The 13,655-nt window shown below is 45.6% G+C and overlaps 1 protein-coding gene across 2 annotated transcripts in view; it reads right to left on the bottom strand.

Moving 5' to 3' along the window:
* LRRK1 (leucine rich repeat kinase 1) overlaps positions 1 to 13,655 on the bottom strand; it is an 81,435-nt gene that overhangs the window by 22,729 nt on the left and 45,051 nt on the right. For both annotated transcript variants that reach the window (XM_083474944.1, XM_083474945.1), the window contains 7 exons: positions 12,709 to 12,923; positions 9,410 to 9,574; positions 8,015 to 8,187; positions 6,982 to 7,102; positions 5,385 to 5,544; positions 4,208 to 4,484; positions 417 to 588 (listed from right to left, as the gene is read on the bottom strand). In XM_083474944.1, coding sequence (XP_083331070.1) covers positions 417 to 588; positions 4,208 to 4,484; positions 5,385 to 5,544; positions 6,982 to 7,102; positions 8,015 to 8,187; positions 9,410 to 9,574; positions 12,709 to 12,923 — 1,283 coding nt within the window. The remainder of the gene's footprint in view (positions 1 to 416; positions 589 to 4,207; positions 4,485 to 5,384; positions 5,545 to 6,981; positions 7,103 to 8,014; positions 8,188 to 9,409; positions 9,575 to 12,708; positions 12,924 to 13,655) is intronic.

The following is a 13,655-nucleotide window of genomic DNA, read 5'->3' as shown; positions in this document are numbered from 1 at the left end:
CCGTGGCCTTGACAACACATTTTCCAGAGTTTTCTCTTTGGCAATGCTTTTGCAGCTATTCAACCCATACTTCTTATTTTCCTAAAAAACCAAATTTAAATATTGCTTTATGTTTTACAGTGTATACCACCTTGATATTTTATGATACAGTAGTATAGAAATCCTTTTATAAATGAATAAACAAACAAACAAACTTCGTAAAGTCACTGAGAACTGAGCCCATAGCCCTTTGTGTGGTCTAACCCTGCGTTCTGTTTCTTGGTCACATTAGAGAGTGACAGAAGCAACATAGCACAAACAGGAAATGGCAGGTGGGCATTTTAGCAACAAATCTTGTCATGTAAGGTTTCATCGTATACCAGGATTATTTTCTAAGAAGGTTTTTTTTTTTTTTGCTGCTGTTTGCATCTACCTACCTGGAGGTCCATCTCTGCCAGACTTATGAGCATCCGGGCTATGAACCTCTGCCAAAAGCCAACGGGAACAAAACTCATCTTGAACACCCTCTGGATGGTGTTGGTTGTCTGATGGCGGAAGCCATGGATATCGAGGGCTGGCTTGGCAGGAAGCAGGTGCGGAAGGAGGTAACTGAAACCAAACAAAACGTTCAGATTCTGAGTTGTGGCTCTCAGAGCGACAAATGCCTTTGGCCTGCCTGATAGAACATGTTAGTTTTGCTGTCAACAGCACAGCCAAAATCATATACGTTTTAAACTTCCGGAGCAGCACAGGGCGGTACGATACTGTGGCTCTGGGGGGAGCTGCGTTTAAAATTATACCATGGAAAGAGACAAGCAAGGAACAGACTTAGCTTAGAGGCTCGTCTGTTGGAATGGATTTTGAGTGCTGTAATAATGTGGGATGTTTGCGTCACTAACAAAAAATGAACTCCCTTATTTTATTTTATTTTAAAAACACGATCAGGTGCTGAAAGATTTCTTGATTTCCCTTAAGCCCAGCAATGTGCCGAGGTAAAAATGGACTCATGGGAAACTTCTAATGAACCAACAGCTACCTCAGGAACCTGTTGCCATAGGCATCTTTACCTGTGCAGTTTTATAAAGGGTAAAGGGGACCCCTGACCATTAGGTCCAGTCGTGGCTGACTCTGGGGTTGCGGCGCTCATCTCGCTTTATTGGCCGAGAGAGCCAGCGTACAGCTTCCGGGTCATGTAGCCAGCATGACTAAGCCGCTTCTGGTGAACCAGAGCAGCACACGGAATGCCGTTTACCTTCCCACCGGAGTGATACCTATTATCTACTTGCACTTTGACGTGCTTTCGAACTGCTAGGTTGGCAGGAGCAGGGACCGAGCAATGGGAGCTCACCCTGTCGTGGGGATTCGAACCGCTGACCTTCTGATTGGCAAGTCCTTGGCTCTGTGGTTTAACCCACAGCGCCACCCACGTCCCTGTGCAGTTTTATACTTCCTGATAAATTCCCCCCATGGGACTTGGGTGAAATAGATTAGGCTACTGTCCTCAGAACACCTCTCAAACCTGGAAATCTAAGGATACCATTTCTTCTTATGGGCATAAAAATGTAAGGTGTTGTCACACACTTGTGTTTTCATGGCCACCGATAGGAGGACACCCCAACTGCAGCAGGAGGAATGGTTGGACGGCCTTGGTGAGTTGTTTAATGGAGGGAGGATAGACCTCGAATTTATTTATAGATAAATAAACAGCACATTTTGCCATAACAGCATCAAAGTGCAGGGGCAGACTTAACTCTGTGCTTGAGCATCAGCTGCTTTTAAATGGCCCGGAACATTCCAGAGTACATTTCTCAGCAGACAGCAGCTTTCGCCCTCCCCTTCTTGGCCAATGACAGGGTTGCAATTCCGTCAGGCAATCTAGACGGTAATTGCTAGCAGCCTGTCAGAGGTAACTAACCATAGAAACGGTGTCAATAAATGGCAACAAGATTTGCCTGAAGATGCAGCAAAATAAGGGGGGGGGGCTTGAAGAGAGTGCTGAGGGGCCAAGGGACAATGGAATAACCTGTTTCCCTGCGGGAATTGCCTTTGCAGAAAAGAGAGAGAGAGAAGCAAGCCTAAAAAGAAATCTAAATGCTTCTGAAGCACAGATAAGCTGCCAGCTTCATGGGTGTCAAGCAAAGCTTTTGTTTTTTAATTCACAGAGGCTCGTTATGTCAGCATTTAAGAACTCCTTTCCCCAGGACATGTCTGGCACAGATCTTCCCAAATTCCTTTTGGTCAGACCCAAAGGTCTAAGGCCCAATTTCCTCAGCAGAAACAATGGCTGATGTGTTTTTCACGAGAGCAAGTTCCTTGCAATTATTTTTAGAAACTATCCGGAACAGACAAATCTGAGGCATGTGTGTGCGTGTCTGTGATAAGGACACGATCCATCAGTGAAGGTGAGAACCTTAGCAAATCTAACCAACTTTCCTCATGCTGTCTACTAATATATTGTTATGAGTTTGGAGGGGTTTTGGGGGGGGATCAGTCTGGATGATCCCTTGGTTCCCTTCCAAGGCATGTTTAGAATCTAGTAGAAGAGGCCCCTAAAAGGGCCAGACAAGTTTCTTGGGAAGATAATGGCTTTGACTGGCCAGCTTACTGCTATTTACCATATGCAAAGAGGTCTGCTCTGTTGCCATAGTGACAAATGGGCAAGCTTTTGCCCACCTTACTCGGCTGAATGCCACTTCATCCTAGGATGAAGAACAGGCCAAGAGGGGCTGTGTATGTGACAGCTGTGAGTTTTGGCTGATGCTGGAAGACCTAGACTCGTCTTGCTCTGTGCTGGAAACCTAATGGAGAAACCAGATCTATGGTTAGAGTTAATGCTGTGAGTCACTCCATTCTATGCTCAGGTTGTATATGTGTGTAAATGAAATTATGGTGCTGGAGGAGACTCTTGAGAGTCCCCTGGACTACAAGAAGATCAAACCTATCCATTCTGAAGGAAATCAGCCCTGGGTGCTCACTGGAAGGACAGATCGTGAAGCTGAGGCTCCAATACTTTGGCCACCTCATGAGAAGAGAAGACTCCCTGGAAAAGACCCTGATGTTGGGAAGGATTGAAGGCACAAGGAGAAGGGGACGACAGAGGACGAGATGGTTGGACAGTGTTCTCGAAGCTACCAGCATGAGTTTGACCAAACTGCGGGAGGCAGTGGAAGACAGAAGTGCCTGGCGTGCTCTGGTCCATGGGGTCACGAAGAGTCGGACACAACTAAACGACTAAACAACAACAACCATAGAATCGTGGAACTGGAAGGTACCCTGAGAGTCAACCCCCTGCAATGCAGGAATGTCAACTACAGCATCCACACGTGATGACAGACACCAGTGTCTCTGTCACAGTTATGCATTCAAGGACGGGGCAGAGCAGAGCTGGTGGGGTCTGATGGCGACCTTACCAGGGTTTTCCCCAGACCAGAGCTGTGAGGGATCCAGGGAACATCACTGCCCTATATGTTGCAGCACTTCATCACCGAATCATAGAAAGAGTTGGATGGGACCCTGTGGGTCATCTAGTCCAACCCCCTGCAATGCAGGAATCTCAGCTTAAAGGGCCCATGACAGATGGCCATCCAACCTCTGCCATCAAACTGAATCCAAAGGGTTTGGACACAAAAGGGTGGTATTCAATTCAGTTTTACTCAGAGGAGACCCAGAGATATCAATGAACATGACTACGTAAGGGTCATTAATTTCAACAGGTTTGCATTGAGTAAAGCTTAGTTGAAGGCCATCCAAAAGCCAGCACCTGACATGCACACTTTGGAGTTTGTTGCGCCAACACCTGCAATGAACACCTGAGGCCACCTCTCTCTGGCCATATCCGCACTATAAAGCTCAGTGATAACACTTTACCAGCCATGGCTCCCCGCTAAGAATCTTGGGAACTGTAGCTTGTCAAGAGTGCTGAGAGTTGTAGGAGACCCTCTCAGAGCTACAATTCCCAGAGTGGTTTAACCATCAATACCACAGGGAACTGCAGTGCTGATTGACATAAAAGGAACATCTATGAGGGCAATAGGGGGCTCCTGGCAACTCTCAGAACCCTTGATGAACTACAGTTCCCAGAATTTTTTTGGGGGGGAGAGAGGAAGTAACAACTGTTAAAATGGTATCATGGTGCTTTAAATGTATGGTGAGGATGTGGCTTGTCTCTGTCTCAGTTTGTCTCCAACTGCCTGAATTAGCCACGCCCCGGCGACAATTACCAGTGTACCTGTTGTTGGCTACCGGCAGTGCAATTTCAAACTTGGCAAGGAACTGGAAATACTGTTCCTCCGTCTGCGTGGTGAACCCCGTCCCGACCAGCAGCATCCGGAGGTCCTCCGCTCTGATCACACCGTTCTTCGCAACCGACTTTGAGCTTTTGATGTTGAAGATCCTTTGCAGGCACTCCGACAGCCAAACCGGGTCGAGGAAATAAAGGTTTCTCAATCCGTGGCTCGTGTCTGGGAAGTGGAGCAGTGTCCCTGTTTCGATCAGGAAATTGATTGCTGCGGAGAAAGGAAGGCGCCAGGTAAGTTATGAGCACAGGAAGGAGGTTTATCAACCTCTCCACTGGGCTGTATTCAACTTATCCGCAAGCTCTGAAAGTCTGATTCTGGAAAATATAAGAGGCATTGGGGGGCTGTAGGAAGGGCTGCAGCTCAGCGTTACGGCATTCACTTTACACACAAGAAGTCAATCCTTGACATCTCTTCAGAAGAGACTCCTGTCTGAAATCCTGCAGAGCCACTGCCAGACCATGTAGACCAGGGTTTCCCAAACTTGGGTCTCCAGCTGTTTTTGGACTACAACTCCCATCATCCCTAGCTATCAGGACCAGTAATCAGGGATGTTGGGAATTGTAGTCCAAAAACAGTTGGAGGCTCAAGTTTGGGAAACCCTGGTGTAGACTGCTGGTCTTCAGCGTTGAGTCCCTAGTTGTTGTTGGCCTCCAACTCCCATCACCTCTGACCATTGGGCTAAGGTGGCTGGGGATGGTGGGGGTTGTAGTCCTGCAGCATCTGGGGACTCAGCGTTGAAGAACGCTGGTGTAGATGATACTGAGCAAGGTGGACCAATGGTCTGTTTCAGTATAAGGCGGCTTCCTATGCTCCTATGAGTGACATCAATGCAGGGTTTCCCATGATTAGTTAGCCAGCTGACCACATGAGAAAGCTCCGTTGGGTAAGTAACTGAAGCCACCATGGTTTCTCCACCAACTCTTTGAATGGCTAATAACACTCCTGTGGATTATCTTAGTGGTCAAGCTGGGAAATAATGTTTCAGGCAGTCCTTTTGTAAATTCAGGGTGATGCATCCTCAAGGAAAGTGTACGCACACAAGAAAAGACACACATTCACAAATACCGAACATGCTGGTTTCCAATAAGTTACTACATGCAGGCATACCAGATTGCAAGTCCTCATAGTCTTTGATGTCATTGCCTCGAGTGTTCTCTACAATTTGCTCTATTTCTTTGTCTGTTAGATACTGTACGTTGTCGTTTTGACTTCTGTTCAGTTGTTCAGCTATGATGGATCCTTGGAGGCTCAAGTAACTCCTTGGGATCTGTTAAATTACATTGAAAATCAATTATGCTCTGAATGCCGTGTCTCTGTTCATTTGTATATAGCATTTCATTTATTCATTTGAGGATTCAGAAACAAATTCCCAACAAATCTTTCTGAAGCAGAATATGCACCCGAGAGGGGGAAATGGTGAATAAAGAAGGCATCGTTTTTCATTCTGCCTCACTTTCTTCATCAGCAGCAGTGTTTCTTTTCCACTGCAGTTTGCCTTCTGCCAAGAAAACGTTATTCGTGTCACTGTCCATTGTGACAAAATTATATTACTTACATTAGTTATAATTATGTCACTAAATTATTCTGTCCTAATCATTACAGGATGATCATATTTGCTGCACTGACTTAAGTTCCGGATATGGGACGAATAAGTGAACATTGGCAATTTCCGCTGCTCCTTTTGTTGGAATTCTCTGATATGGAGAAGGGATAGAGAAGTTTCCTTCTGCTGCTATAATTCAACCAGAAACATTGCTGCCCCCATTTACATGAGAATGAGGTTACACCACAGTTCTGTGCAGAAGTAAATTGATGCATGAGCAGGTCTACGCTGAGCAGCTTGCACCAAGCTACCAACCTAGGGGTCTTCCTTGCTCCCACCTCCAATCCGAAAGTCTGTGCATTCAGTGCAAACTTCTGCTACGAGGAAACCTTCATAGGTATAAGCTGCTGTTTGTGACATCAGGGGTGAAACTAGAGAGTACAGCCCCCACTTAAACATTGATCAACATATTGCTTCTGAACCATATTAAAGCTAAAGGACCCCTGGACTGTTAAGTCCCGTAGAATTCGACTAAGGGGTGCAGCGCTCATCTCCACTTTCAGGCCAAGGGAGTCAGCGTTTGTCCACTGACAGCTTTCCAGGTCATGTGACCAGCATGACTAAACAGCTTCTGGAGCAATAGACGAGTGCCAGAGCGCATGAAAACGCCATTTACCTTCCCACCACAGTGGTACCTATTTATCTACTCGTACTGGTATGCTTCCAAACTGCTAAGTTGGCAGGAGCTGGGACAAAAAAACAGGAGCTCACCCTGTCACATAGATTCAAACTGCTGACCTTATGATCAGCAAGCCCAAGAGGCTCAGTGGTTTAGACCACAGCGCCACCCACATCCCCAGTATGAAAGAACAGAAGAAGAGTCCTGCTGCATCGGGCCAATGACCTATCTAGTCCAGCATCCTGTTCTCACAGCGGCCAACCAGATGCCTGTCAAAAACCCACAAGCAAGACTTGAGCACAAGACTACTCTCCCCTCCTGTACTTTCCAGCAACTGGTATTCAGAAGCATTACTGCCTCTAGGTACGGAAGCAGAGCACAGCCATCACAGCCAGTAGCATTCATTCTGAATAGGGCTCATACGGGAAACCTTTAACCATCCAAAGCTGACGTGGTCTTCCACTGCAGGGAAAGGTACGCACCAATCTCCCGACGAGTCTCTGTGAGCAAATAGAACTCCCAACGTCCTTCATATGGCAAGTGATGGTGTAGATCAGCTGGCGCAGCCCGTCCAGACCTTCCAGAGTCCTGCAGGAGAGCTCACTGCAAAGAGAAACCACGAAAATAAGATATCCTTACTCAACCAAAGGGCTGTTTCTCCACACCGCCATTTTTACCATCTGCCTGCCATTCCATTCCACCACTCCCCTTGAAGAGATATGCAGTGGGAGGAGGGCTGCTGAATTCAGGTCACACTTGCAGGCTTTGCATACACATCTGGTTGGCCATTTTGAGAACAGGATGTCAGACTAGATGGGCCTTTCGCCTGATCCAGCAGAGCTTGTCTTATGTTCTTAGGAAGTACATGAGGAGATGGCAGTAGAGGACAAAGAATCAGGGCTGCTGGGACTTGACTGGGCTTTAGAAGAAGGTTCTGAAAGAAGCCTCAGTCAAGTTCAGAGGACAATAGTTTGGAGCGGAATTTTCCTAGAGACAGAAGACACAAGTCTTGCTCTGTGATGGTGAGTGGGCCAGCGAAGTTGCACGTTTAAGTGGGAAAGGCTTTCCGAGAGAGAAATCAGTCTACACAGGCTACACAAGCACAAGACGCTGAACCCATAATACAATACAACTGAGTTGCAAAAAAGAAAAAGGGGTTTGGCCAAGGCACTGGTGAGTCAGCAGCAATATATTAGCATCAAGAACCCAAAGAATCTGTACTGAGGATGCTGTACTTGGGCTGCAAGTATCCTAGCTGGTATGGATTCCTGTTGGACCCAATTCATCTACTGCCTAAGTACCAGAGGCATGGCTGTAACCATGGTAGTATTCTGATTCAGTCTCCAAGTGGCTGGGTCATCAGAGCCAGCATCAATATAGCTGGAAAGAGGTGGCTGGTGAGTCAATGCAAGATGCAACCTTATCCCAATTTATTGGTTTTATATACTAAACACTGCAGAGAGTTTGCGGCATTTACAATTTGGGGTGGGTGGGAGAATGTGATATCATACTTACTGTAAGTGTTTCATTGTGATGTCCGGGAAGCCAGTGGCTCTTGGGCCAGAAGGAGATCGACACAGAGCCAGGACGTACGCTCTCAGGGTGGCGATCCGTTCAACGCGGAATTTAGTTTCAATCAAGTCAAGGTGTGTCCCCACTACCAGCACAACTGAATTTGGAGCCTTGGCCTAGAAAGAATTTTTAATTTTTATTTGGCCCAATAAAGCTTCACCAGGTTCAAATGCAAGGTGACCTATTTATTGAGCATCTGTCCCAATTCCTTTGCACAAAGCTCGCACAGAAGTTTTATGTTCTCTCCTTTATTGCATATTCATTCTGATTTGTTTGCAGGAGAAAAATAGCATTTTTTGAGGACTAGGGCAGATCCACACTATATATTCGAAGTACATCCAATGCACATTTAAAGCATGTTATTTCCCCCCAAAGCATCATGGGGACTGTAACTCTGTGGGGGCAAACTACAGCTCCCAGGATCCTCTGGGGGGAGTCACATGCTTTAAATGTGTGTTGGATGTGATTTAAAAGTATGATGGGGACCTGGCCCTAGTCACTCTCATTGACTTGTCCATAAGACTGGGTTACATCCATCAGAACTTGCTCATCCTTGACGCAGTAAGAAATCAGAAGGAAGAGAATAGGACCTCCTGGCTCTACCATGTGCAGGCAAATGTTTACAAGAGGAACACTGCCACTCTCAGATGCATTTCTTGTAGACTGAAAGTGTTAAAATACATATTTGTGAAGTAAACAGTTGGCGTATATGAGGTCCAGAGAAAGTCTGTTTTCAGTCCAAAGTGATTAGAATTTCAAGATGGAACAGTAAAAGTGAATGGTGGTTTTAGCCAAGGCTGTGTACACATTAGTGTTTACTTCGGCTTCCAGTGTGCTCCCACCGCTGGTGTATGAAGTAGAGTACACAATCAATATACCCTGAAGTCTTTTGACAAATGTTCCAAGGGTTTTCCCTCAAAGCAGCTTCCAGCCGATTTCAAAACCTAATCTGCAGTTAAGCTGAGGTGTGTACATTTCAGATAGCCACTGCGTAGATGACAGCACATGCTCAGATGACAAGCTTCACTGAACTGGAGTTTGGAGAAGTTGCACAAATAGGGAAACAAATCAGGTAATGTGCGTCAGGGGAAGACATCTCCACCTCCTCTCTGGCATGTACAGTGACATAAAACATGTGACTTGAAACACAAGAAGAACAGTTTCCTCCATTTTGTTTCAAGTCACTTCACAGCGTTTCAAGCTGCTAATGCATACATAGCCCTAAAGTCTTATTAATGAAATTCTAACACTAGTCTGCACTACCTCCACTGGTACACTGGATTCTCCCACCAGTGCATAAAGAAAAGTCCTGCAAGGCAGTAGTGACGCCTTACTCACCTCAATATTTAGCAACCAGAACTGAAGATTTTCAACAGCTTCTTCCCCCAGTGCCAAGTTCCAGACGACGACATACAATGCCTTATCTGTGAAGAAACACTGATTGACTGTCGACATACTGGCAGGGCCTCCAATATCCCAGACGTTAAACTCAACTGAATCAACCTAATTGGACAAAGAGAAACATTGAAAGAGAGAGACAACATCCATAGCGGTTAAAAGTAAATCACATGGAGATAATAGTCAATGCATAATAAACTTGTGCACCGCCCCTCCCTCCCGCAAAGTAGCTTCATAATGTTCGACAGTAGGGTATCAATGGGTATTCATGCTCTAGCTGAAGAAAGAAGGGCTTGTCAAGGGCGGCTATCACTTCCACAGGAAATGTAAGCTAATTGCTTACTGCTAAGGCAGGCGTCATCTGCCGAGACTGGGGAAGAAGCAGTGCTCCCGTTCCTTCATTAAATCAATTGGCCCTTTTCTGTCTCTCAAGAGCGCACGGCTAATTTTGGCTGGGAAGGGCCCTTCTCCTTTCCTTCATATGTCAGGGGAGAGGAACATTATTGCCATCAACCCACACCCCACTTCCCTCAAACCAGCCAGTACATTTTACAAAAGATCAAAATCTGTTGGTGAAGCGAAGCAGGACTGCCTAACATCTGTTTAGATAAAGGTAAAAAGATGCTCAAGGTGTTGACAAGAGATGTTGCACTGAGGGGAACCAGGAGCAAGACTTTATTGGTGGCAGTTCCATGTCTGTGGAACTCTCCCCCCTTGAAATATATGTGGCTGTATCATTGTCAGTTGTAAAAAAACAGTTACTACTTGAGTCATACGGCACATTAATCTGCATTGTATTAACCACTGGCCCTGTTCATTTTTGAGGGATGCAATGTGGTTTTGATTTGACGATGTTATGCATTATTGTGGTTTATTGTGGAATTTCACACACTCTGCTGTGAGGGCACCTGTGCTCTGAAGGGTGTTTTCTTTTGACATCTTAATCTAAATATAAATAAATACATAAGCCAAATTAATTTCCATCTGGATGCCTAGATTCTGGACTGGCTTCAAGTCAGAGCTGGCCCTAAGCGTGCAGCGATGACATCTTCACCATGCTGCAGGGCTGAGAGGCCTCAAAAGGCCAAGCCCAATTCAGAGTGGATCCAGATGACAGGACTAAGGGTCCTATCCTAAATGCCCCAGAGCGGCAATTCCATGTCCAGCAAAACGAGTCCTTGTTCCATGTGTGTACACTCACACATGGAACAATGAGGAAAAAAGCAGATACAGATCTTCTCTTTCTCTCCAGGCCTATTTGTCTTCCAGGTTGAGGAGGAGAAGGCAGAACAAGTGTGCCAACTCCATCTCTATTGCCATCCTTATTGCCCTCTGTGAGTAGAAGGATGACCTGAGCCATGGAACCCTCTTAAAGTGTTTGCCTTCAGGGTCAGTTCAACGCAAGAAAGGGAAAAGTAGGATGATAATGATGATGATAACAACAACAACAATAACAACAATAATTTTATACCCCGCCCATCTGGCTGGGTTTCCCCAGCCACTCTGGCCAGCTCCTGACAGAATATTAATATTAATAACAAAATGATAGAACATCAAATATTAAACACTTTCCTAAAAAGGGTGGCCTTCAGTTGTCTTCTAAAAGTCAGATAGTTGTTTATCTCCTTGACATTTGATAGGAGGGCATTCCACAGGGCGGGCACCAATACCGAGAAGGCCCTCTGCTTGGTTCCCCTTGGCTTCACTTCTCGAAGTGAGGGAACCGCTAGAAGGACCTCAGAGCTGGACCTCTGTGTCCGGGCTGAATGATGGGGGTGGAGACACTCCTTCAGGTATCCTGGGATGAGTGCATTAACTCCATTTAATGCCATCCCCATCACCCTCCACAAATTTGAGAGCAACAGGGACTGTGGCAGAGGGCCCAGCTAGCTTGCTTGTCCCTGTTCTCCCCCTCACATTTTGACTTGACTCAGAAAACAAGTGCCCTGAATAGGGCACCCCTCTCTCATAGTGCTAGAATATGTGTGTGTTTGTGTGTGTGACCCAATGAAATTGATTGGCAATGGATTTGGAGTGGACAAAAGCAAGTGCTTCTTTACACAACACATTCCTAATTTATGGAATTCAGTGCCAGAATATGTGGTAATGATCACTAGCTTAGGCAGCTTTAAAGGTTGCAGACACAGGGAAACAAATCAGGTAATAAGCACCGGGTGAAGACATCCATGCCTTTTTATGGGGGTTGGACCAAGTCAAGGAGGACAGGACTATCAAATCAGCTATTGGCCTAGAGCAGGGGTAGGCAATAAGGCCCATGGGCCAGATGTGGCCCAACCGCCTTCTCAATCAGGCCCATGGACGGTTCGGGAATCAGCTTGTTTTTACATGAGTAGAATGTGTCCTTTTATTTAAAATGCATCTCTGGGTTATTTGTGGGGCCTGCCTGGTGTTTTTACATGAGTAGAATGTGTGCTTTTATTTAAAATGCATCTCTGGGTTATTTGTGGGGCATAGGAATTTGTTCATATTTTTTCCCCAAAATATTGTCCGGCGCACCATATGCTCTGAGGGACAGTGGACGGGCCCACGGCTGAAAAAGGTTGCTGACCCCTGGCCTAGAGGGCCACGCAGAACCTCCACGTTCAGTGGCAGTCTATCACTGAATACCAGTTGCTGGAAAGGCAAAAGAAAAGGAAGCCGGAAGCCTCATTGACCTTTGTGGAAAACATAGGTTTTAAAATAAAAAAATGCAATTTCTTCTTTCAGTGGGGCAAAAAAAACCCTGCTGATATCATGGCATCACAGTCGGGTACCCAAAGGAGCATTCAAAACATTTTAAAATGTTTTAAAATTTTGGGGGTATCTAGGGATGCCACAAACATGTGTTTGGAGGGGTGAATATGTCCCGTATACCAGTCCCCCACCGTCTATCTATAGTCGTACCTTGGTTTTCAAACATCTTGGGAGTCGAACGCTTTAGCTCTCGGATGATCAAAAACTGGAAGTGATTGTTCCAGTTTTCGAATGTTCTTTGGAACCTGAACATCCGACGCAGCTTCCGTGGCTTCTGATTGGCTGCAGGGGCTTCCTGCAGCCAATCGGAAGCTGCGCCTTGGTACCCAAACGTTTTGGAAGTCGAATGGACTTCCGGAATGGATTCTGTTTGACTTCCAAAGCACCACTGTATTTGGTTTGTCCCTTTGACAAGGAGGAAGCCTTGTCCTGCCCTGCCTTGAGCTTAGACTCCAAGTCTAAGCTTTGTTTTACCTTTGTTTTACCTTTGATTTGAGTCCAGCCGGTCTCTGAAGCTCCCACTTCGTGGTCTGGATGGTGCCGTCGCTGGGCATCGAATGAGAAGCTTTCCCTGTCTGCAGGATCTCAATCAGTGTGGACTTGCCCTGGCGCGGAGGACCCACCACAATCATTTTCATCAGGTTGCATTTCTCTGCTTTGCGTAGCTGGGCTCGCAAGTAAGCTAAAATGGTCTTCGGGCCTAGCAAGTGAAGGGATGGAAAAACTGCTTAACTGATCACAGCAGTATAAGAGGGATTTGCAAGGATTGTTCTAACACACCTTGAATTAAAGAGCACGGGTGGGGACAACAATTCCCAATTCAAATAGAAATGTTTTTAACGAGGAAGCAAATAGCCTTTGGGGCTGATTAGGCTGGATTAAAATGATGGGGGTGGGAGGGAAATCTCAAGTGGATGCTCTAACATGACCTTTAAAAATGAACATGAATGCGTACTTAATTCATCCAGGCCAAGGAACTGTAATTTCTAATTGTGGACTTATTTATAAAAGTATTTTTATGCTGCCACATAGGGGTAGGGGAGAAATTTGATCCAGTTCACATTTAAATGCAAATCTATCAAATGCACACTTTCCGGAACAATATGAGATCCAAAACACAGCCATCCTTTGAAACCCACACTTATTCGAATTTTGCAATGCAGCTCTCCAAGCAAAACAATGTGTACAAAAATGCATATATCAGGTACATGTGCAAGTAAAAGCGATTTTAGTGAAAGCAACCTGTAAAAATGCATTACATCAGGAGAAACAGCTTTGAAAGAAATGTGTACGTTAGTTCAAACCAGTCTCCTCCATCCCTAACCACCATATCGCTGACATGTCACTTTTAAAAACACTTTCACAGAAATAGTCAGACAAAAGATAACAGTGCAAAATAAAACATCCATAACCACATCAGCAGCATCCCTAA

Source organism: Podarcis liolepis (assembly GCF_965112155.1).
Source record: "Podarcis liolepis genome assembly, chromosome: 14".
NCBI lineage: Eukaryota > Metazoa > Chordata > Lepidosauria > Squamata > Lacertidae > Podarcis > Podarcis liolepis.
Note: the sequence above shows the minus strand (reverse complement) of the source record. Positions and strands in the feature narration are given on the sequence as shown.